Source organism: Coregonus clupeaformis, chromosome 12, assembly GCF_020615455.1.
Source record: "Coregonus clupeaformis isolate EN_2021a chromosome 12, ASM2061545v1, whole genome shotgun sequence".
Taxonomy (NCBI): domain Eukaryota; kingdom Metazoa; phylum Chordata; class Actinopteri; order Salmoniformes; family Salmonidae; genus Coregonus; species Coregonus clupeaformis.
Genome location: NC_059203.1, coordinates 981,534 through 1,004,895, shown reverse-complemented (window position 1 = coordinate 1,004,895; position 23,362 = coordinate 981,534). Strand labels below are relative to the sequence as shown.

Here is a 23,362-nt window from a genome sequence, read left to right as displayed (position 1 = left end):
GGCCTAAAAAGTGATCTAATAATGAGATCAGTCCATGTCCACACATTCGGTAGCATAGATGCAGCTATATGGACTGGAAACATCTGACAAATTTGGCTTTTGAAGTGAACTACCACTTTAAGATTGATGTATGTGCTACTATTTGTGACTACAAATTAGATATTTATTTTCTTTGACCTGAGCCGTTATTCTGCCTCCTCCTCTATGTCTAGAACAAAGATGATTGTCTAAGATGGGTTTGTTGTTGGTTTAACTATTGTTTTCTGTGATTACTGTGTGAATATGACATTTCTTCTCTTTGACAGGAGATTCTATGGCGCTTCTGTTCTGACAGATGTGTGAGGTGTTGGCGAGAGATGACTGTGTTCACTTACATTTAGCTACATTGTGATGATTGTAAATACACTGTTACTTCGATATACTGTAGGCCTCCATGGTTCTGTCTGGAAGAAAACACCTGAAGTGAAGGTCGGCCATTTTGTGTACCTTTATGTTGTGTTTGACTGATCATATATCATATCATATATACAGTTGAAGTCGGAAGTTTAAATACACTTAGGTTGGAGTCATTAAAACTTGTTTTCAACCTCTCCACAAACTTCTTGTTAACAAACTATAGTTTTGGCAAGTCGGTTAGGACATCTACTTTGTGCATGACACAAGTTATTTTTCCAACAATTGTTTACAGACAGATTATTTCACTTATAATTCACTGTATCACAATTCCAGTGGGTCAGAAGTTTATATACACTAAGTTGACTGTGCCTTTAAACAGCCTGAAAATGATGTCATGGCTTTAGAATCTTCTGATAGGCTAATTGACATCATTTGAGTCAATTGGAGGTGTACCTGTGGATGTATTTCAAGGCCTACCTTCAAACTCAGTGCCTCTTTGCTTGACATCATGGGAAAATCCAAAGAAATCAGTCAAGACCTCAGAAAAAAAAATTGTAGACCTCAACAAGTCTGGTTCATCCTTGGGAGCAATTTCCAAAACGCCTGAAGGTACCACGTTCATCTGTACAAACAATAGTACGCAAGTATAAACACCATGGGACCCCGCAGCCATCATACCGCTCAGGAAGGAGACGCGTTCTGTCTCCTAGAGCTGAACGTACTTTGGTGCGAAAAGTGCAAATCAATCCCAGAACAACAGCAAAGGACCTTGTGAAGATGCTGGTGGAAACAGGTACAAATGTATCTATATCCACAGTAAAACGAGTCCTATATCGACATAACCTGAAAGGCTGCTCAGCAAAGAAGAAGCCACTGCTCCAAAACCACCATAAAAAAGCCAGACTACGGTTTGCAACTGCACATGGGGACAAAGATCGTACTTTTTGGAGAAATGTCCTCTGGTCTGATGAAACAAAAATAGAACTGTTTGGCCATAATGACCATCGTTATCTTTGGAGGAAAAAGGTGGGGAATGCTTGCAAGCCGAAGAACACAATCCCAACCGTGAAGCACGGGGGTGACAGCGTCTTACATTTACATTTTAGTCATTTAGCAGACGCTCTTATCCAGAGCGACTTACAGTTAGTGAGTGCATACATTATTATTTATTATAATTTTTTTCATACTGGCCCCCCGTAGGAAATGAACCCACAACCCTGGCGTTGCAAACGCCATGCTCTACCAACTGAGCTACATCCCTGCCGGCCATTCCCTCCCCTACCCTGGGCCAATTGTGCGCCGCCCCATGGGTCTCCCGGTCGCGGCCGGGTACGACAGAGCCTGGATTCGAACCAGGATCTCTAGTGGCACAGCTAGCACTGCGATGCAGTGCCTTAGACCACTGCGCCACTCGGGAGTCTTGCTGTGGGGGTGCTTTGCTGCAGGAGGGACTGGTGCACTTCACAAAATAAATGACATCATGAGGAAGGAAAAGTATGTGGATATATTGAAGCAACATCTCAAGACATCAGTCAGGAAGTTAAAGCTTGGTCATTGTCCATTTGGGTCTTCCAAATGGACAATGACCCCAAGCATACTTCCAAAGTTGTGGCAAAATGGCTTAAGGACAACAAAGTCAAGGTATTGGAGTGGCCATCACAAAGCCCTGACCTCAATCCTATAGGAAATGTGTGGGCAGAACTGAAAAAGCGTGTGCGAGCAAGGAGGCCTACAAAACTGACTCAGTTACACCAGCTCTGTCAGGAGGAATTTTGGCGGTTTTGGAGCAGTGGCTTCTTCCTTGCTGAGCGGCCATTCAGGTTATGTCGATATAGGACTCGTTTTACTGTGGATATAGATACTTTTGCTGTTGTTCTGGGATTGATTTGTACTTTTCGCACCAAAGTACGTTCATCTCTAGGAGACAGAACGCGTCTCCTTCCTGAGCGGTATGACGGCTGCGTGGTCCCATGGTGTTTATACTTGCTTACTATTGTGTGCACAGATGAACGTGGTACCTTCAGGTGTTGGGAAATTGCTCCCAAGGATGAACCAGACGTGTGGAGGTCTACACTTTTTTTCTGAGGTCTTGGCTGATTTCTTTTCATTTTCCCATGATGTCAAGCAAAAAGGCACTGAGTTTGAAGGTAGGCCTTGAAATACATCCACAGGTACACCTCCAATTGACTCAAATGATGTCAATTAGCCTATCAGAAGCTTCTAAAGCCATGACATAATTTTCTGGAATTTTCCAAGCTGTTTAAAAGCACAGTCAACTTAGTGTATGTAAACTTCTGACCCACTGGAATTGTGATACAGTGAATAATAAGTGAAATAATCTGTCTGTAAACAATTGTTGGAAAAATTACTTGTGTCATGCACAAAGTAGATGTCCTAACCGACTTGCCAAAACTATAGTTTGTTAACAAGAAATGTGTGGAGTGGTTGAAAATCAAGTTTTAATGATTCCAACCTAAGTGTATGTAAACTTCCGACTTCAACTGTATGTCTGTCAACGTGTTATGGCGTTAAAGTGAATGTTATTACATCAGGAATGCAATTATGTCATTAAGACCTGCAAAACATTATCCACTAATTTCAGAGTGTGTTTGGTGTGTGTGTGTATGTATGTATGTATATACATGTATGTTGGTGTGTGTGTGTGTGTGTGTATGCACGTGTGTGTATAGGTGTGTGTTTGTGTACCTGTTTCGCCTCCTCCCCCAGGCTGTCCCACATGGAGGCCACGATCTTGGACACGTCCCCGAAGGTGGCGTTGGGGTTGGCGCCCTTGATGGCCGCCTGGGTGTCCCTGAAGAAGAGGGCGTAGGCCGACACAGGCTTGTTCGGCTCGTTGGGGTCCTTTTTCTTCTTCTTCTTCTGTGGTTTGGGTTTGGGCTTCGTCATCTCCGAGGAGGGCCGCTTCTCGCCCGTCATCTGGAAGAAGATAAAAAATAAAATAAACGTTATTAATTTGTCTCTCGTGTCTTTCTGTTTGGAGACTGAACTTTGTAGTTCCTTACAAGAAGACGACTGCTCACTCACAGAGAATGTACTGTATGACACAGGTAAGAGATGTGGTAAACTTCAACTGCTCCCTTTCGACAGTGCTCTCCACAATGGTAGGCTATCAGACTTGGTGTGATGTCACTTGTGTCTGCCATTATGTGCATACACCTCTCTACAACATGAGGAGATCAACAGAACACAGTGACAAGACGCTCCCCACTCCTCTCACTTCACACCTCCTTCCATTGGTAACGTTTCACTGCCTCACGTAGACAAATGATCATGGTCAGTGTGCCAACTCATCCACATCTATGCCCAGCAGACAGCTCAAACAAGCTTGCATCCCCAACATCAAGAGATGAGTTGCCAGTCAAGTGTAAGAATAAGTATGACTTACCTCTTATCTTCTCACTAGGTTAATAGACAATAATGTGTATGAACTTTTGCAGCGAAAAACAAAATAAAACTAATTTAGACTTTAATGAAAGTGTGCATTTTCATCGTAATGACCGTTTGATTGAATCCATTCCAAGTTATTGAGACATCCACAGTCAAAATGCAAACAACTCCCCTTTTCAACAATGATTTGCAGTGCAGTATTCGGTTTCATTTAGAATTCTCAGTAAAGAAACATTCAATGTAATAAGCTAAACCTGTTCACATCAAACACAGAACGTTGTATTTATATGTAGAACATGTATTTACAGTATGATACTATTAATACTCTCTTGTTTTGAATTGTACTCTATGAACAGAAACTGAGATTCAATCTCTCAAGTCTAATATAACACTACCATTATCTATTCCAATTGAAGCTGTTTTTCTTCAGCAATACCTCGTTTACATTGTCAAAAATTATTTATCAAAACAACACAAACACATTTCTTCCCGTACTAGGTAAAAATGTACATTTCTCACCTAACATTCCTGACGACACTCTTCTTAAAGAGTTTCATTTAGATAATAGATTCCAACTTTTGTGCAATGGAGCAAAATGTATTAAAAATCACCTTTGTTTCTACTAGCTTTGATGTGGATGTTGAATACATTGGAGGCTAATGGAATTACATACTGATAGGGGAGAAATTGTAATCTGGGTTTTTTCATACATGAACAGTCTTGCACAGCGGGGAGCTTGTATGGTGGAGAAAAAATTGTGTTTCAGAAAATGTGCTGGTCTAACGTTGTATCGCTGTATGCTTGTGTACAGATGCTGATAAATATGCAACAACACTATAGAAACCCCCGGATTCAATTATACATTCATATTCATATTTTATAATCCCCCAGGTAAATGGAAAACAAATCCAGTGAGAGCCCTGATTGTTGAGTCATTTCTGTATGCTTTGTTGTATGGATTTACATAAATTAAATAATGTCACTTATTGAGTATGTATTCCTGTGTCCTTGTTTCAAATGAAAGAGCTGTGAGGGATTGAGGCACACATATACTCCCTCAAGCTTTGCTGTCCTTTTCAACATGTTTACCCCACAGCTGAGAAACACATCTATTGATAGGTGTGTAGAGGTCTAGAAGACTACAATACACGATGTAGAAGACTTCTGCTTCAAGTCATTTGGTTTGGAACTACAGTATGTTGCCTCAAGTTCTGTCTCCCACATCTTATAGCAACGTCTTACAGACGAATACAGAGGAAAACATCCAAATGCATCCCTGTTGCCATTGCTGCAATATAAAGAATTGAACACAGCTTCTGTAAATCACTATGGATAGGGCCCAGAGAACAACAATAACACCAGTTATGTGAACATACATAAAGCAGTATAATCAACAAGGGAATTTGAAAAAAATAATCCACAACATAACTGGAAAGGGAGTAAGAAGTTCTTTCTCCATCTCCTTTCTTGATGTGACAATTAACAATGTGCAATTAAGGAGATGGCATGGTGATAACGGATTCTCAGCAAATCCCACATTACGGGGACATTTCAATTGAAATAATTTAGACAGCAAAACAATTAGAACAAAAAGGGAAAATAAAAAGCTACATTGCTTTCAGTTTGAACTAGGATTCGAAGCCAATCTAAAAAATACCAGATGATCCCTAATTACCTATGAGATTGGAGATATGTCTGTGCTCATAAATATACTACCGCGCTTAAAACCCCACAAAGTCGCTTGTTGAATAATTGCCATACATTCACTGTCATTCTGCCATACATACACAAATTAAACAACGTGACAGCAAGTCACACAACCCTGTCTGAAAGAAAATATAGTTATAGGTTAACGACAATTTGACAATTTTCCTTCCACCTTGCAACACCCAACACCAACAAGAGCAACACCCTGACTTTCCCTAGGTTCAGCGAAATCAAAGAAGCATTGCCACATCAGTACCTTATGGTGGGAATCGGTTTCCTCTTCCTGTGTGGAGCTCGAGGGAGAGGGTGTGGCTGATTTACTTCCGGGAGGTGAGGGAGAACCATGGGTAAGTGCACTCCGGCCAACCTGAGAGTTCAGTTGGGACAGTGCACTCATGGAGTGATGGGACAGTATCCTAGGTGACATGTTTATCAGATGGGGGTTGTGACGGCTGAGGTCATAATGTGAACCGTCGTGGCGAGTCATCTCCTGGATCTGGGTGAGAGAAGAAGACCAGCTTTACTACTTTAACTTTATCAATTGTACATTCCCAATTTACCAAAAAAACTTGAAGCCTGCATTAATGAGGGCAAACGGTAGGTAGGAGATCAAAGAAAGTGAGTGTGCCGTTCCGGGTTCACTGGTCCCACTGTTCTCCTCAGGACTGGTCGGAAGTCAACGTATCTAGATTTTCCCACTCTCCTCAGTCATGACTGAAACACACACCATATACGTTCCTGCACTAAACTGCACTTTTCTGCCCATTTTTATCTTGATTACGCTTTTGAGGCAAGATTTGATGTGTTGAATATCAAGTCCAGTCCTGTGGTGCAAATGACCTTGAACAACATACAGTATCATTAATCACACCAACAATCAAAGACTATCTGTTCCTTTATCTTACTTGTGAATTCATTAAAAAATATAGTTTTTTTATGGAGATCTGCACTGCCACCCTTGGACTTAAGTCAACACCCTCTGATGTCCCTGCCTGGAATTTACGATCCAAACCAATTAATCACATAACCATTTTCAAAGTGAGGTGGGAGGTGTCTTGCCACTGTAGAACATCATTAGGATCATTTGGGACAAGCAGGTGGCAACATGGCCAACGTTTACTCAATTTTCCACTGAGTACCAGGATGGTTCAGAGCACAAGCTGTGCTTATAGAATAATAGCCTATAGACTACAATTACTCTGGTTTGTCATTCAAGTAGAAAAAACGCTGCTTCCAAGTTCATTGTTGGTAGTTGACCCATTAAAGGAGGATACACGCTTTCAACTGATTAATGAGTCCTTAGTAGTCTAACAGATCTTCTGAAATAAAATTAATTCAAAATCTATCAGGACGTACACCAGCCAAAGCAGGCGTTAATGCAATCATAATTGGGGAATGTTTGTCAATTTACAGCTCAGAAATTGATCAACTAGCATTTATAAGCCCTGTAAACATTCATGAGTTAAATAACACATTACACATTAGTGCCGTGCTAAAAATATCTAATTGCAGGGGCCCTAGCATATGAGATCTTGATAAACACAAGTAGAGCCTCTGAGATGAAGGGTCTGCAGTGCTGTAATTATAATTGGCCTCAGTAGGCTGCTGAGAATAAAATGTACTGGTAATGTAATGTTGTACAGACTCTCGGCTTTGAAAACCCCCAAAATATTTACAGGACGTAAGATTTTTTTAGTTTGCCTCAACAGCAGCTAACAAAAAGCTGCCTGAACAAAGACATTCCTTTTGCTTTTCAAATAACCATGCTCTAACCTCACCCCACCCAAAACACAACCTTGCAACCTCAAATCATAATTCAAACCACCATCACTCCACTTCTCAAACAGCTTTAGCTAAAAAAGAGAAAGAAAAAAAAAAATCCATTCTTTTTCCATTTTTGGTGGAGCTGCTCTTAAAGGGTCTTCACAAACCAAGAAGCGTTGAAAAACCAATGAATCAAACACGAATGGCCTATTATAACTACAGCAGACCTATTTCCATAGCAACAGCCTCTTGGCGAAATCGTCACCCTTTAATCTGAGCACACTTATGTTTCATATAAACAAACGAAATAGACCTGCGGAACAGAAAAGTAGCAGAGTGGCAAGGTACAGGGGTCCTCTGTAGTTTCCTATTGGGAGCTATCTGTTTTAATAGAACTGTGGAGGAGTACTTGGGACAAAAGGAATTACCCATTTAATTCTTATTGTTAGAGGAGGAAGATGGAGAAGCCATAGCGGACTACTATCAATCATTTTCTCTTTCAACCAAAACATGAATAATTCATAATATTTGTTTGGAATCCAGTATAGACACATTCTGCCACTATTCATATTCTAACTGGTTCTTCATAGCATTTGCTTAAATTCTAGTTCCTTTTCCATTAAAGCTGAGTACTCAAATGTAAAATATGAGGCATAAAAGCCAGATGTTGATCAGTTGATCAATCACTTGAAAAGCAGGATATTGTAATATGTCTACATGTCAGGAGCTTCGGACTGTGAATTTATTCAACATTTTAACTTTTAAAATAGCTCATTTCCAAAATATCCTCTCATCTCTTCATATATTGCAAATAAATGGTGTCTCTTTGTGAGAAATGGGTTGAATGAATGTACCAAGGTTAATACACCTTGCACTGGGTTCAGATGGTGTGTGCAAACACTGTATCGACTGTATTCCCTTGTGCAATCACCATGCCAACACAAGAAAATAGCAATTAAGGAAGCAAAAGGTACACTGAGAAGTAAACAGCAGAAGCATTGTGTCAATTGAAACTAAGGGTAAACATATACAACATACACTGTAGTTTCTTTTGCATGTGATCAATTCAAAGAAATTGAATTTGGTCCTCTAAAAATTAAGGAACAGTAGTAAATGGCGCGTCTGGTAACTACACTGAACAAAAATATAATCGCAACAATTTCAAAGATTTTACTGAGTTACAGTTCATATAAGGAAATCAGTCAATTGAAATAAATTCATTAGGCCCTAATCTATGGATTTCACATGACTGGGAATACAGATATGCATCTGTTGGTCACAGATACCTTTAAAAAAAAAAAGTGATGCGTGGAACAGAAAACCAGTCAGTATCTGGTGTGACCACCATTTGCCTCATGCAGCGCGACACATTTCCTTCACATAGAGTTGATCAGGCTGTTGATTGTGGGCTGTGGGAAGTTGCTGGATATTGGCGGGAACTGGAACACACTTTCGAACACGTTGATCCAGAGCATCCCAAACATGCTCAATGGGTTTCATGTCTGGTGAGTATGCAGGCCATGGAAGAACTGGGACATTTTCAGCTTCCAGGAATTGTGTACAGATCCTGGCGACATGGGGCCATGCATTACCATGCTGAAACATGAGGTGATGGCAGCGGATGAATGGCACGACAATGGGCCTCAGGATCTCGCCACGGTATCTCTGTGCATTCAAATTGCCATAGATAGAATGCAATTGTATTCGTTGTCAAATTAAATCAAATGAAATAAAATGTTATTTGTCACATACACATGTTTAGCAGATGTTATTGCGGGTGTAGCGAAATGCTTGTGCTTCTAGCTCCGACAGTGCAGTAATACAAGTAACAAGTAATATCTAACAATTTCACAACATATACCCAATACACACAAATCTAAGTAAGGAATGGAATTTAAGAATATATATATATGGACAAGCAATGACAGAGCGGCATGGACTAAGAATAGTGGCTAGAATATTATAGAATACAGTATATACATATGAGATGAATAATGCAAGATATGTAAACATTATTAAAGTGACTAGTGTTCCACCTCTTGAAGTGGCCAGTGATTTCAATAGGCACCAGCAGCCTCTAATGTGCTAGTGATGGCTATTTAACAGTCTGATGGCCTTGAGATAGAAGCTGTTTTTCATTCTCTCGGTCCCGGCTTTGATGCACTTGTACTGACCTTGCCTTCTGGATGATAACGGGGTGAACAGGCAGTGGCTCGGGTGATGATCTTTTTGGCCTTCCTGTGACATTGGGTGCTGACCGTAGCTTATGCCTGCCCATACCATAACCCCACTGCCACCATGTGGCACTCTGTTCACAACGTTGACATCAGCAAACCGTTTGCCCACACAACGCCATACACACTGTCTGCCATCTGCCCGGTACAGTTGAAACCGGGATTCATCCGTGAAGAGCACACTTCTCCAGCGTCCCAGTGGCCATCGAAGGTGAGCATTTCCCCACTGAAGTCGGTTATGCCGCTGAATTGCAGTCAGGTCAAGACCCTGGTGAGGATGACGAGCACACAGATAAAATTCCCTGAGATGGTTTTTCTGACAGTTTGTGCAGAAATTCTTCGGTTGTGCAAACCCGCAGTTTCATCAGCTGTCCGGGTGGCTGGCCTCAGACGATCCCGCAGGTGAAGAAGCCGGATGTGGAGGTCCTGGGCTGGCGTGATTACACGTGGTCTGCGGTTGTGAGGCTGGTTGGACATACTGCCAAATTCTCTAAAACAATGTTGGAGGCGGCTTATGGTAGAGAAATTAACATTCAATTATCAGACAACAGCTCTGGTGGACATTCCTGCAGTCAGCATGCCAATTGCACGCTCCCTCAAAACTTGAGACATTTGTGGCGTTGTGTTGTGTGACAAAACTGCACATTTTAGAGTGGCCTTTTATTGTTCCCAGCACAAGGTGCACCTGTTTAATGATCATGCTGTTTAATCAGCTTCTTGATATACCACACCTGTCAGGTGGATGGATTATCTTGGCAAAGGAGAAATGCTCACTAACAGGGATGTAAACAAATTTGTGTAAAACATTTGAGAGAAATAAGCTTTTTGTGCGCATCGAACATTTCTGGGATCTTTTCTGGGATTTCATGAACCATGGGACCAACACTTTACATGTTGCGTTTATGTTTTTGTTCAGTATGGTATTACCTTTCCAACAAACATGTACATTTCACACCATTACGATATGAACACCATAATGCAAGATCCTCTATACACTACTTGTAGAAACCCTATTCATGCAATGCATCACGATTACAAGTCACATAATTACACTCCCAACTGTTGTCTAACCAAATCGTTATCGTAAAGGCGCTTTTATTAAATATTTTTGAGTGTTTTTTGTTTGCCCTTTCAGAGACTCAGAGAGAGAAAAAAGTCAGTCACCCTGAGCTAAATGAAGCAGGTGGGTGACGGCTGTACAAACATTATGAAAGAATCTCACAAAGGTTGACGGTTGCCATAGGTACTGTATGCTAATTCGTAAATGGTATCATCTCTGTACGTGGGGGTGGGGTGGGGGGGGGACTACTGTCTGGGTAACAGGCTATATTTGTCCATTACTGTCTGACTCGCTCCCCCCCAGGACAGACAGACAGACAGACAGACAACATGTTCTCTTTATTCTAATAGGGCAATGATGATGCAACGGGCGATGATATAATAAATGAGGCATCTCCATTGTCAAAGGGTGCACTTTTCTGAGATTTTCACTTTATTGTTTTACACTTCTGGATGTAGAAGTCACACAAACACATGTAAATGTGCACACACACACACACACACACACACACACACACGTACAGTATACATACACACACACACTACACACACACACTACACACACACACACACACACACTCGGCTGGGAGACAGTTGGATATTGCATTTTTAACATCCAGAATGAACACCCAGCTGACCCTAACTGTGATGCAAGGCAAGCAGGACAAAACTTCGGGGTGAATCTGTTCCCCTCTCCCCCGCTGTTGTTATGGTTGCCATGTTTGTATTCACATCCTATACATCATAGTGAAATGGGAGTCAAATAACAACAGCTTTCCAATTATGACGGGACATCAGAAAGCTATGATCCTCTAGCCTTACCTTTGAAATGGTTTCATCGCAGCTCAGATTGCCTGCACCGTGTGATTTAGCAGAGGCGATCTGACCAGCAACTGTGATGTCACAGTGAAGGAGATTAGAGAGCTAGAGCTTCCCAGAGAGAGACAGTATGGAGTGGATACTTCTTGCTTTTGTCCTAAGAATGAATTCATATCATTCAAATCATCTCCATATCTGTAATTATATTTAGGACCCAATAACTAGAGAGCTAAAGCTACACAGAGACACTATGGATATATAATACATGCCATCCAATACATATTTTACATATGGGTGGCCCCAGGAATCAAACCCACTGACCTGGCGTTACAAGCGCTATTCTCTACCAACTGAGCTACAAAGGACAACTTTTAGGACCCAATGCTATACAAGGTTTCAGGGCTCTAGCTTCGTAAAATAACATTGACTGGACCACCACTATGCATGGACTATTTGCTCGTTGTAGTATTGGAAGGGTAGTAGAATTGCAGTAGGCGTGTCCATACATAGCATTGCCAGTAGGCGTGTCCATACATAGCATTGCCAGTAGGCGTGTCCATACATAGCATTGCCAGTAGGCGTGGCCATACATAGCATTGCCAGTAGGCGTATCCATACATAGCATTGCCAGTAGGCGTGGCCATACATAGCATTGCCAGTAGGCGTGTCCATACATAGCATTGCCAGTAGGCGTGGCCATACATAGCATTGCCAGTAGGCGTGGCCATACATAGCATTGCCAGTAGGCGTGGCCATACATAGCATTGCCAGTAGGCGTGTCCATACATAGCATTGCCAGTAGGCGTGGCCATACATAGCATTGCCAGTAGGCGTGGTCATACATAGCATTGCCAGTAGGCGTGGCCATACATAGCATTGCCAGTAGGCGTGTCCATACATAGCATTGCCAGTAGGCGTGTCCATACATAGCATTGCCAGTAGGCGTGTCCATACATAGCATTGCCAGTAGGCGTGGCCATACATAGCATTGCCAGTAGGCGTATCCATACATAGCATTGCCAGTAGGCGTGTCCATACATAGCATTGCCAGTAGGCGTGTCCATACATAGCATTGCCAGTAGGCGTGGCCATACATAGCATTGCCAGTAGGCGTGTCCATACATAGCATTGCCAGTAGGCGTGGCCATACATAGCATTGCCAGTAGGCGTGTCCATACATAGCATTGCCAGTAGGCGTGTCCATACATAGCATTGCCAGTAGGCGTGTCCATACATAGCATTGCCTGTAGGCGTGGCCATACATAGCATTGCCAGTAGGCGTGTCCATACATAGCATTGCCAGTAGGCGTGGCCATACATAGCATTGTCAGTATGCGAGGCCATACATACCATTGCCAGTAGGCGTGGCCATACATAGCATTGCCAGTAGGCGTGTCCATACATACCATTGCCAGTAGGCGTGGCCATACATAGCATTGCCAGTAGGCATGTCCATACATACCATTGCCAGTAGGCGTGGCCATACATAGCATTGCCAGTAGGCGTGGCCATACTTAGCATTGTCATGTCAAGCAGAGAAACAGCATGAGCCAAGTGGAAGATGGTCTCAATGGCTCCCTTTGGCTGAAGAGAGTATTTTCACACAATGTACAAACGCAGTGTGATTGAATAGCGCCCCTACTATACTGCCCAGGCTAACCAAGCCTTCAATCCCCCTGTTCACACCCTCCCTGATTGGAGCAAATTTGTTTGAGAGTGATGGCTCACTGACTCAGGTTCACAATTGTTCTTGTAAAATCACTGAGCGTTTAATTGAAACAAATTACTATAATAATAGAACATTATCTCTGCAGGCACCCAGCCGTGGCAGCTTTAATTAGGGCTGCGTTCGAGACTGATACATCAAAAGCAACAGTAAACACCCCTTAGGTAGTACGGGAGCCAGCCAGCCAGCTATCCCCTTAGGTAGTACGGGAGCCAGCCAGCCAGCTATCCCCTTAGGTAGTACGGGAGCCAGCCAGCCAGCTATCCCCTTAGGTAGTACGGGAGCCAGCCAGCCAGCTATCCCCTTAGGTAGTACGGGAGCCAGCCAGCCAGCTATCGGGCCCTCATACTGCTTCCCACCCGGCCCTCATATTGCCTACCACCCGGCCCTCATACTGCCTGCCATCCAGCTCTCATACTGCCTACCACCCAGCCCTCAAAGAAAACTCCTTATTCGCCCTAGGGGGCAAAGTGCTAACAGCACTCTTCTTCCCTCCCTCCTCCCCCTCTTCGCTCCCCCCTCCCTCACTCATTCCCCTCCTCCCCCTATTCCCTCCCTCCCTCCCACCCTCCTCCCTCCTCCCTCCCTCCCTCACTCCCTCCCTCTCTCTCTCTCTCTCTCTCTCTCTCTCTCTCTCTCTCTCTCTCTCTCTCTCTCCCTCCCTCCCTCCCTCCCTCCCTCCCTCTCTCCCTCCCTCCCTGCCTGCCTGCCTGCCTGCCTGCCTGCCTGCCTGCCTGCCTGCCTGCCTCCCTCCCTCCCTCCCTCCCTCCCTCCCTCCCTCCCTCCCTCCCTCCCTCCTTCCCCTCCTCCTTTCCCTCCCTCCTCACTCCCTCCCTCAATTTCTGAACCCCATCAAGCTTCCATCTACCTGGGAGGTTCATTTATAAAAGGCCAGGAGTACTAATAAGATTTAGAAATCATACGCTGCTTAAAGACTCAAAGCAGAAAAGGCAAACCGCCTGCTGCTGGTTCTTTAGGCTTCTGAGCGTCATCAGAGGGATGCAAAGTAATAAAGTATGATAGGCAGACGATGCCTTGGATGCTCACAAAGGGAAAAGACAGGCAAGGCTTGTGATAATGGCAGTAATTAAAGTATTCCATGTATTGGAACATTGGATCCAGGGGCTATTTGGAATATGAAGCGGACAATTCCCAAGGTAGGTTATCATTCTAGACAGAAAATGAGCATTCTGTGTGAAAGGAACTCTAATACGGTAGCTCTTTGTTAATGAATTCAGTCATTCCCAATTAGCTGTAAATACAACTTCGAATTCATAGCATTTACAGTGGGGAGAACAAGTATTTGATACACTGCCGATTTTGCAGGTTTTCCTACTTACAAAGCATGTAGAGGTCTGTAATTTTTATCATAGGTACACTTCAACTGTGAGAGACGGAATCTAAAACAAAAATGCAGAAAATCACATTGTATGATTTTTAAGTAATTAATTTGCATTTTATTGCATGACATAAGTATTTGATACATCAGAAAAGCAGAACTTAATATTTGGTACAAAAACCTTTGTTTGCAATTACAGAGATCATACGTTTCCTGTAGGTCTTGACCAGGTTTGCACACACTGCAGCAGGGATTTTGGCCCACTCCTCCATACAGACCTTCTCCAGATCCTTCAGGTTTCGGGGCTGTCGCTGGGCAATACGGACTTTCAGCTCCCTCCAAAGATTTTCTATTGGGTTCAGGTCTGGAGACTGGCTAGGCCACTCCAGGACCTTGAGATGCTTCTTACGGAGCCACTCCTTAGTTGCCCTGGCTGTGTGTTTCGGGTCGTTGTCATGCTGGAAGATCCAGCCACGACCCATCTTCAATGCACTTACTGAGGGAAGGAGGTTGTTGGCCAAGATCTCGCGAAACATGGCCCCTTCCATCCTCCCCTCAATACGGTGCAGTCGTCCTGTCCCCTTTCCCAAAGAATGATTTTTCCACCTCCATGCTTCACGGTTGGGATGGTGTTCTTGGGGTTGTACTCATCCTTCTTCTTCCTCCAAACATGGCGAGTGGAGTTTAGACCAAAAAGCTATATTTTTGTCTCATCAGACCACATGACCTTCTCCCATTCCTCCTCTGGATCATCCAGATGGTCATTGGCAAACTTCAGACGGGCCTGGACATGCGCTGGCTTGAGCAGGGGGACCTTGTGTGCACTGCAGGATTTTAATCCATGACGGCGTAGTGTGTTACTAATGGTTTTCTTTGAGACTGTGGTCCCAGCTCTCTTCAGGTCATTGACCAGGTCCTGCCGTGTAGTTCTGGGCTGATCCCTCACCTTCCTCATGATCATTGATGCCCCACGAGGTGAGATCTTGCATAGAGCCCCAGACCGAGGGTGATTGACCGTCATCTTGAACTTCTTCCATTTTCTAATAATTTCGCCAACAGTTGTTGCCTTCTCACCAAGCTGCTTGCCTATTGTCCTGTAGCCCATCCCAGCCTTGTGCAGGTCTATAATTTTAACCCTGATGTCCTTACACAGAGCTCTGGTCTTGGCCATTGTGGAGAGGTTGGAGTCTGTTTGATTGAGTCTGTAGACATGTGTCTTTTATACAGGTAACGAGTTCAAACAGGTGCAGTTAATACAGGTAATGAGTGGAGAACAGGAGGGCTTCTTAAAGAAAAACTAACAGGTCTGTGAGAGCCGGAATTCTTACTGGTTGGTAGGTGATCAAATACTTATGTCATGCAATAAAATGCAAATTAATTACTTAAAAATCATACAATGTGATTTTCTGGATTTTTTAGATTCCGTCTCTCACAGTTAAAGTACCTATGATAAAAAATTACAGACCTCTACATGCTTTGTAAGTAGGAAAACCTGCAAAATCGGCAGTGTATCAAATACTTGTTCTCCCCACTGTACATGGCAAAGGTCACCTGTATTTACTAAGCAACAACCAAGCAAACAACTTCCGATCACTCCAACTGGATGCTAATCAAAGATGAACATACTGTACTTCGTTCACTCCCTTTGGCTGAGAAATGACAAACGCTCCTCAAATGAGCAGTTTCAGAAAATAATTCAACGTAGCTGTAATGTCTCACGATGACATTGAAAAGAAAGCATGCGGAATTCAGTTCCAATGTGTCCACACATTGCAAGTGTCCCTTTTATATTTCTGTCAATGTACATCACTGAGTGTCAAGGTTCTGGGGAGAGATTTTAAAAGACCATGTGAATGTTTTTCAGTTGGGAGCTGTACAGTGTACACTAACCTGGCACTCAATATGGAGGCATGGAATTAGCCTTGAGTTGAGAGCAGGTGAGTTTCTCTCATCAGCACTGATTTAAACACACCTGAGCCACCCTGAGTAGGACTCTAAGCCACTAAGTCTCTCCTTTGAAGATATGCTGAGACAGAGTCACTAATAAGGCAATGATAGGTGCAAGCACATTTCCCAAGCTTGGTTGCACTACAACAGCAATGTGCCGTTGAATAGAATAGGAACAAATTGGAGTGCTTCCGGTACCATAAAAAAGAGGGTTGATATTCTATCACATATGACTGAATAGTGACTACTAACCACCAACTACCTTGAAAATGGTGATTTGCAGATGTGAAATGTCGTGGTGTCCCCTATGTGTTTTCCTCATTATTGGTCAGCGGCCCCCTTTTCTCTGTCTCAAAGCACCTCATCACATGACTGTCTCCCACCTTCACGAAGGGAGAGCATCTGAGCAAATGTCTTGTCTGACATGCCAGGAGCTGCAGGTACACATGCTACTGACAGTAAGACAGAGCCTGTGTCCCAAATGGCACCAAATTCGCTACGTGGCGCACCGTGCACTAGTGCCATGGGGCTCTGGTCGAAAGTAGTGCATGTAGGGAATAGGGTGTGATTTGGGACGCAGATCTGAGCAGCTCTGCTTCTTCTAATGAGAGCCCCAACTACAGTCAAATACGTCCCCTACCCCCTTTCTCTCCTCGTACACACACACTGTTTTCACACAGGGGGGAGGGAGTCACAGCAACAATTAAGTTAACCAGGAGGTGATTTGCGAGAGTGTTAAGTCCTCACACACTGTCTTCACATGTTGTTGACAGCAGCCTTCTTCACCTACTGCAACTGTAGACCTCCAAAGAGCCAGCTGTAGAAATACCATACCGATGAGACTGTATGTCTGAACAGGCTCATCTGACAGTGCAATGTCAATGGTATAGCTGAGATAGTGTCACCATTTTGGATCTGCCCACTATTACAGTTGCACATCCTATTAGCCAAAGTAGTACTATACACTGGAGAGGACATTAGTCAGTGGGGGAAGCTGCGATCATGTGGGATCTTCTCCAATAGCCACCAGGGGTGAATATTCCTCCAAATAAAACAGAATGAGCTGATGGATAGTGAAGATATGGCACCGAGCAATATGGACATGATTTCATGGGATGATAAGCTGCAGCAGGGACCTGTGGCTGAATGTAATATGAAATATGAAATCCTTTATCTATGTAACTGCGTCACAGGACTCGGCCATCTTCTGCTGCAGCTGAGTTTACCCAGCTAGCACATAACGTTCTGAGAACCATATGTTTCTTAGAGCTTGGTGAGAGTGTGGTTGTTCTATGGCTATTTATTTGCATACAAGCTTCCCACAACTTTCTGGGAATGGTGCAGGATAGTTGCTTGGCTTTGGAACATTCTCAGCACATTTAAGGAACTTGACCAAAAAAACATTTTTTTCTTGGTATTCATTACTTTAACAGAATGCTTCCTAAAAGTTCAAACATGGTTACATTTAATTTTAACGTTTCTTACAGGTTTCCTCATGGCTCTACTTAAAGTCATGTTCTCAAATTGTTCAGAGAACGTCAAGAAAACGTTCCATAAAACCACAAGATAACATAAGTAACGTTCCGAGAATGTTCTAAGAACATTATTTAAAAACATATACATTCTGTTCTCAGCATAAAGAAAACTCTCTCTATCCTTTGTTTTCTTAAGTGTGTTCTGGTGTGTTGGCCACACCCACTAATTGGCCACACCTGATCTTAATGAGTTCTTGTTTCCTTTGAAATGTGGTCTGTTTGAATAGACTAAAATGAAAAGCTTTGTATGTGTAAAAAGACATGGCAAGTTTGCTCCATTCTGGTGGCGCAGTGGACTAATTGCATGGAAAGAAAACAGAAAAGAATAGGTTCAAATTTCACTGATGCCATTAATACCTAAGGAAATTAATTTCCATGTGTCCTATCTGCAATTGGAGTTCCAAAAAAGTTAACCCAAAATACGTTTGCTGTTTTATTAAAACATTCAGTGAAAGTTTCAAAAACCTCCAGATAACCTATAATTTCCGTTCTCAGAACGTTAATAAAACCTCCCAGGAAACTTTCAGGCAACCATTAGTAAAACGTTCTCAGAACCTCCCTGCAACCTAAAAAATGAACATTGCCAAAACAGGCAAAATGTTCAAATCTGTTCTTACAACATTTAAAAAACTTTCAGTTTTACCGGTCAGGAAACGTATAGCTTCATTCCCAGAACCAATGGGAAACCAAAAACATACATTCCCACAACTTCCAAGGAACCAAATTTGCTAACTGGGTTGTTTGGTGTCCTCGTTGACTGCATCCCAAATGACACCCTATTCCCTATTTAGTGCACTACTTTTGACCAGGGCCCACAGGGTGCACTGTATAGGGAATAGGGTGCAATTTATCACACATTGTTTATTTTTTCACCCAATGAGGCTTTAATGCCTCCCAAATGGGCAACTCGGGTGATGGGCATAAACATGATGATATGTCAACACTATATCTAGCTGCAGTTAGGAATTGAAAGCTTTCTATGAGTTCTCATAATTTGTTTGGAGATGTGTTTTCACTTCCACTCTGTTGCATTGACCTTTTCTGACCACACTGATATGATACAGTGAAATGAGTGGGCTGTAGGTAGGCACTCAGACCACAGACGATGAAACAACTAATGGAAAAGTAATTGAAATTAATCAATGAAAACAATTGATTAATTGAAATCAACCTATTGAAAAAAAAAGTATTATGTATGAACACTCTTACGTGTCTGTAATGCAATGGATCTGGCTCGTTTTATAACACGGTAATACAGTACATGCAACCCTACACTATTTTCGAGGGTGTGCATGATTAAGAGTATATTGACGCACCCGTGTGTCAGTCTAAGTAACATAATAACAAAATCCCCATCAAAATCCATCAGTTTAAGCTAGAGATGGGCTGTCTCAATCCACCGCATCCGCCTATGTCGGCCTTCCTCATCTGTGGTGGAAGGTGGCCAAGCTACAGCGGTGTTTTGTCAGATCAAGAGATGAAAAATCGGTCTTCTCACGAAAACTTCTGTAGCATCTGAACGGTTTGGCCTAGAAACTAATATGATGGTGTTCTCCGTTTTGCTCTACGACCCCCACAACCCCAATGGGACTCGTCTGAAGTCGGTACCGCCGATGTGCCAACTTCTGCCTGTAGCGTCCGAACCGCTTGGGCTACAAACTTATACGACCCCATTATGGAAAAGGGAGATTCTCACGAACACCATCATGGGACTCGTCTGAAGGTAACCCGGTACCGGTTGAAACAATTAATGGAAGTATGGTTTGTGCCAACAAAAAAAGGGGTTAAATATGTGTCCAAAAAAATTGAATACTTCCTGAGCTTCCTTATGTCTCCTAGATATGGGTCAGACACTTCAAAACCTTATTCCTTATGATCATTTTTTTGCCATTTATGAATGTGCTATTCAATGCGATTCTATGGGCTGTAGTAGTAAAGGCCAAATTCAATATTTTATCCCTATATACAGTGAGGGAAAAAAGTATTTGATCCCCTGCTGATTGTGTACGTTTGCACACTGAAAAAGAAATGATCAGTCTCTAATTTTAATGGTAGGTTTATTTGAACAGTGAGAGACAGAATAACAACAAAAAGATCCAGAAAGACGCATGTCAAAAATGTTATAAATTGATTTGCATTTTAATGAGGGAAATAAGTATTTGACCCCCTCTCAATCAGAAAGATTTCTGGCTCCCAGGTGTCTTTTATACAGGTAACAAGCTGAGATTAGGAGCACACTCTTAAAGGGAGTGCTCCTAATCTCAGCTTGTTACCTGTATAAAAGACACCTGTCCACAGAAGCAATCAATCAATCAGATTCCAAACTCTCCACCATGGCCAAGACCAAAGAGCTCTCCAAAGATGTCAGGAACAAGATTGTAGACCTACACAAGGCTGGAATGGGCTACAAGACCATTGCCAAGAAGCTTGGTGAGAAGGTGACAACAGTTGGTGCGATTATTCGCACCCTCGGCCTGGGGCTCCATGCAAGATCTCACCTCGTGGAGTTACAATGATCATGAGAACAGTGAGGAATCATCCCAGAACTAGTCACCAAGAAAACAATTGGTAACACACTACGCCGTGAAGGACTGAAATCCTGCAAGGTCCCCCTGCTCAAGAAAGCACATATACAGGGCCATCTGAAGTTTGCCAATGAACATCTGAATGATTCAGAGGAGAACTGGGTGAAAGTGTTGTGGTCAGATGAGACCAAAATGGAGCTCTTTGGCATCAACTCAGCTCGCCGTGTTTGGAGGAGGAGGAATGCTGCCTATGACCCCAAGAACACCATCCCCACCGTCAAACATGGAGGTGGAAACATTATGCTTTGGGGGTGTTTTTCTGCTAAGGGGACAGGACAACTTCACCGCATCAAAGGGATGATGGACGGGGCCATGTACCGTCAAATCTTGGGTGAGAACCTCCTTCCCTCAGCCAGGGCATTGAAAATGGGTCGTGGATGGGTATTCCAGCATGACAATGACCCAAAACACACAGCCAAGGCAACAAAGGAGTGGCTCAAGAAGAAGCACATTAAGGTTATGGAGTGGCCTAGCCAGTCTCCAGACCTTAACCCCATAGACAATCTGTGGAGGGAGCTGAAGGTTCGAGTTGCCAAACGTCAGCCTCGAAACCTTAATGACTTGGAGAAGATCTGCAAAGAGGAGTGGAACAAAATCCCTCCTGAGATGTGTGCAAACTTGGTGGCCAACTACAAGAAACGTCTGACCTCTGTGATTGCCAAAGGGTTTTGCCACCAAGTACTAAGTCATGTTTTGCAGAGGGGTCAAATACTTATTTCCCTCATTAAAATGCAAATCAATTTATAACATTTTTGACATGCGTTTTTCTGGATTTTTTTGTTGTTATTCTGTCTCTCACTGTTCAAATAAACCTAACATTAAAATGATAGACTGATCATTTCTTTGTCAGTGTGCAAACGTACAAAATCAGCAGGGGATCAAATACTTTTTTCCCTCACTGTATATATACCTACAGGGATCCTATTATTCAAAATCAAATAGTTAAATGATCCATGGTATGACCATCTTAAAACAATTCCAAATGTTAACTTAGTAGAACCCCCACCCCCTAAGGCTTAGACTTTTAGAGGTTAAGAAAAATAAAATGTATTCCATACCTTATCCCTTGATTAGCTTAATTAATCCTAAAGTTAATTGACTTGATCAGAAATAAGAAAGATATTTGTTCTAGCTGTCTAGCAGCAATGAATGTCCTCTTTGACATAATGAAATTGGAAATAACTTTCTATTTCGCTCAAATATTTCTTCATAATATACAACTACAGTTTCATATCACATTGCCGGAGAAATAAGGCACCTTTTCCCAGGAGATGATAAAATAATTGAATTTTTCCTTATCGGTCATCTATTTTTCCAGCAGAATGCTATTACTTGACTGCCGGCGGTTGCTTAGCAACAGGAAATATTAATAGGACTTTTTATTAGCCAAGCTTTACCAGTGGAGTACTAAAATGAGGAAGTGGAAAACGTGTTACATAAATCTTTAGACCTTTCAGGGTTTGCACAAGTCTCTGTTTGTCCAATGATTTATTACGGCGATGCTTCATTTATGGAAAAAGGGCCTGTGAAATACGAAAACGGAACATTAGCCTGAAGGACTATTTGAAAATAAATAATCGCAAAAGGTGAAAAGAAAAGCTGTTTAAAAAGCAGGCCCCTCTCTCTCTCTCTCTCTCTCTCTCTCTCGTTCTCTCTCTCTCTCTCTCTCTCTCTCTCTCTCTCTCTCTCTCTCTCTCTCTCTCTCTCTCTCTCTCTCTCTCTCTCTCTCTCTCTCTCTCTCTCTTTCTCTTTCTCTCTCTCTTTCGCTCAGGTTTCACAGGGCTATCAAACACAAACGTGTTTTCTCCCATTTGTTTTAGAGGCATTGATCATCTATCTGAGTCTATTGGAAGATTTCATACAATATATAAGATACATCCTATATCGTGCTTGTTGAACTGTGATAAAAAAACTAAACTAAAGAAACTGATCTATCTTTTCCCTAGAGACGCTACAATCACTGAGAATGAAGGTCTCTTGATTGAGAAATGGGTTTTATACCGTTAGCCCATAAAGTATTCTATTTGAATAAAGAGGGTAGAATAATGTAGCAATCCTTTAGCAGAAAATCTATAGTAGCCTAGTAAAACCTGGTAAACATAATAGAAGTTGACGGAAATCTAAAACCTAACCTTATGACTGTACTATGGACTTCTTAACAGAAATACACTGCTCAAAAAAATAAAGGGAACACTAAAATAACACATCCTAGATCTGAATGAATGAAATAATCTTATTAAATACTTTTTTCTTTATATAGTTGAATGTGCTGACAACAAAATCACACAAAAATTATCAATGGAAATCAAATTTATCAACCCATGGAGGTCTGGATTTGGAGTCACCCTCAAAATTTAAGTGGAAAACCACACTACAGGCTGATCCAACTTTGATGTAATGTCCTTAAAACAAGTCAAAATGAGGCTCAGTAGTGTGTGTGGCCTCCACGTGCCTGTATGACCTCCCTACAACGCCTGGGCATGCTCCTGATGAGGTGGCGGATGGTCTCCTGAGGGATCTCCTCCCAGACCTGGACTAAAGCATCCGCCAACTCCTGGACAGTCTGTGGTGCAACGTGGCGTTGGTGGATGGAGAGAGACATGATGTCCCAGATGTGCTCAATTGGATTCAGGTCTGGGGAACGGGCAGTCCATAGCATCAATGCCTTCCTCTTGCAGGAACTGCTGACACACTCCAGCCACATGAGGTCTAGCATTGTCTTGCATTAGGAGGAACCCAGGGCCAACCGCACCAGCATATGGTCTCACAAGGGGTCTGAGGATCTCATCTCGGTACCTAATGGCAGTCAGGCTACCTCTGGCGAGCACATGGAGGGCTGTGCG

At 42.7% G+C, this 23,362-nt stretch overlaps 1 protein-coding gene across 3 annotated transcripts in view; it reads right to left on the bottom strand.

The window, feature by feature from the left end:
• LOC121577991 (thymocyte selection-associated high mobility group box protein TOX) overlaps positions 1-23,362 on the bottom strand; it is a 166,598-nt gene that overhangs the window by 21,803 nt on the left and 121,433 nt on the right. For 2 of the 3 annotated variants that reach the window (XM_041892024.2, XM_041892025.2), the window contains exons 5-6: positions 5,768-6,007; positions 3,103-3,333 (exon numbers count right to left, since the gene is read on the bottom strand). In XM_041892024.2, the coding sequence (XP_041747958.1) occupies positions 3,103-3,333; positions 5,768-6,007 (471 nt within the window). The remainder of the gene's footprint in view (positions 1-3,102; positions 3,334-5,767; positions 6,008-23,362) is intronic. The other variant, XM_041892026.2, reaches the window with a different exon arrangement.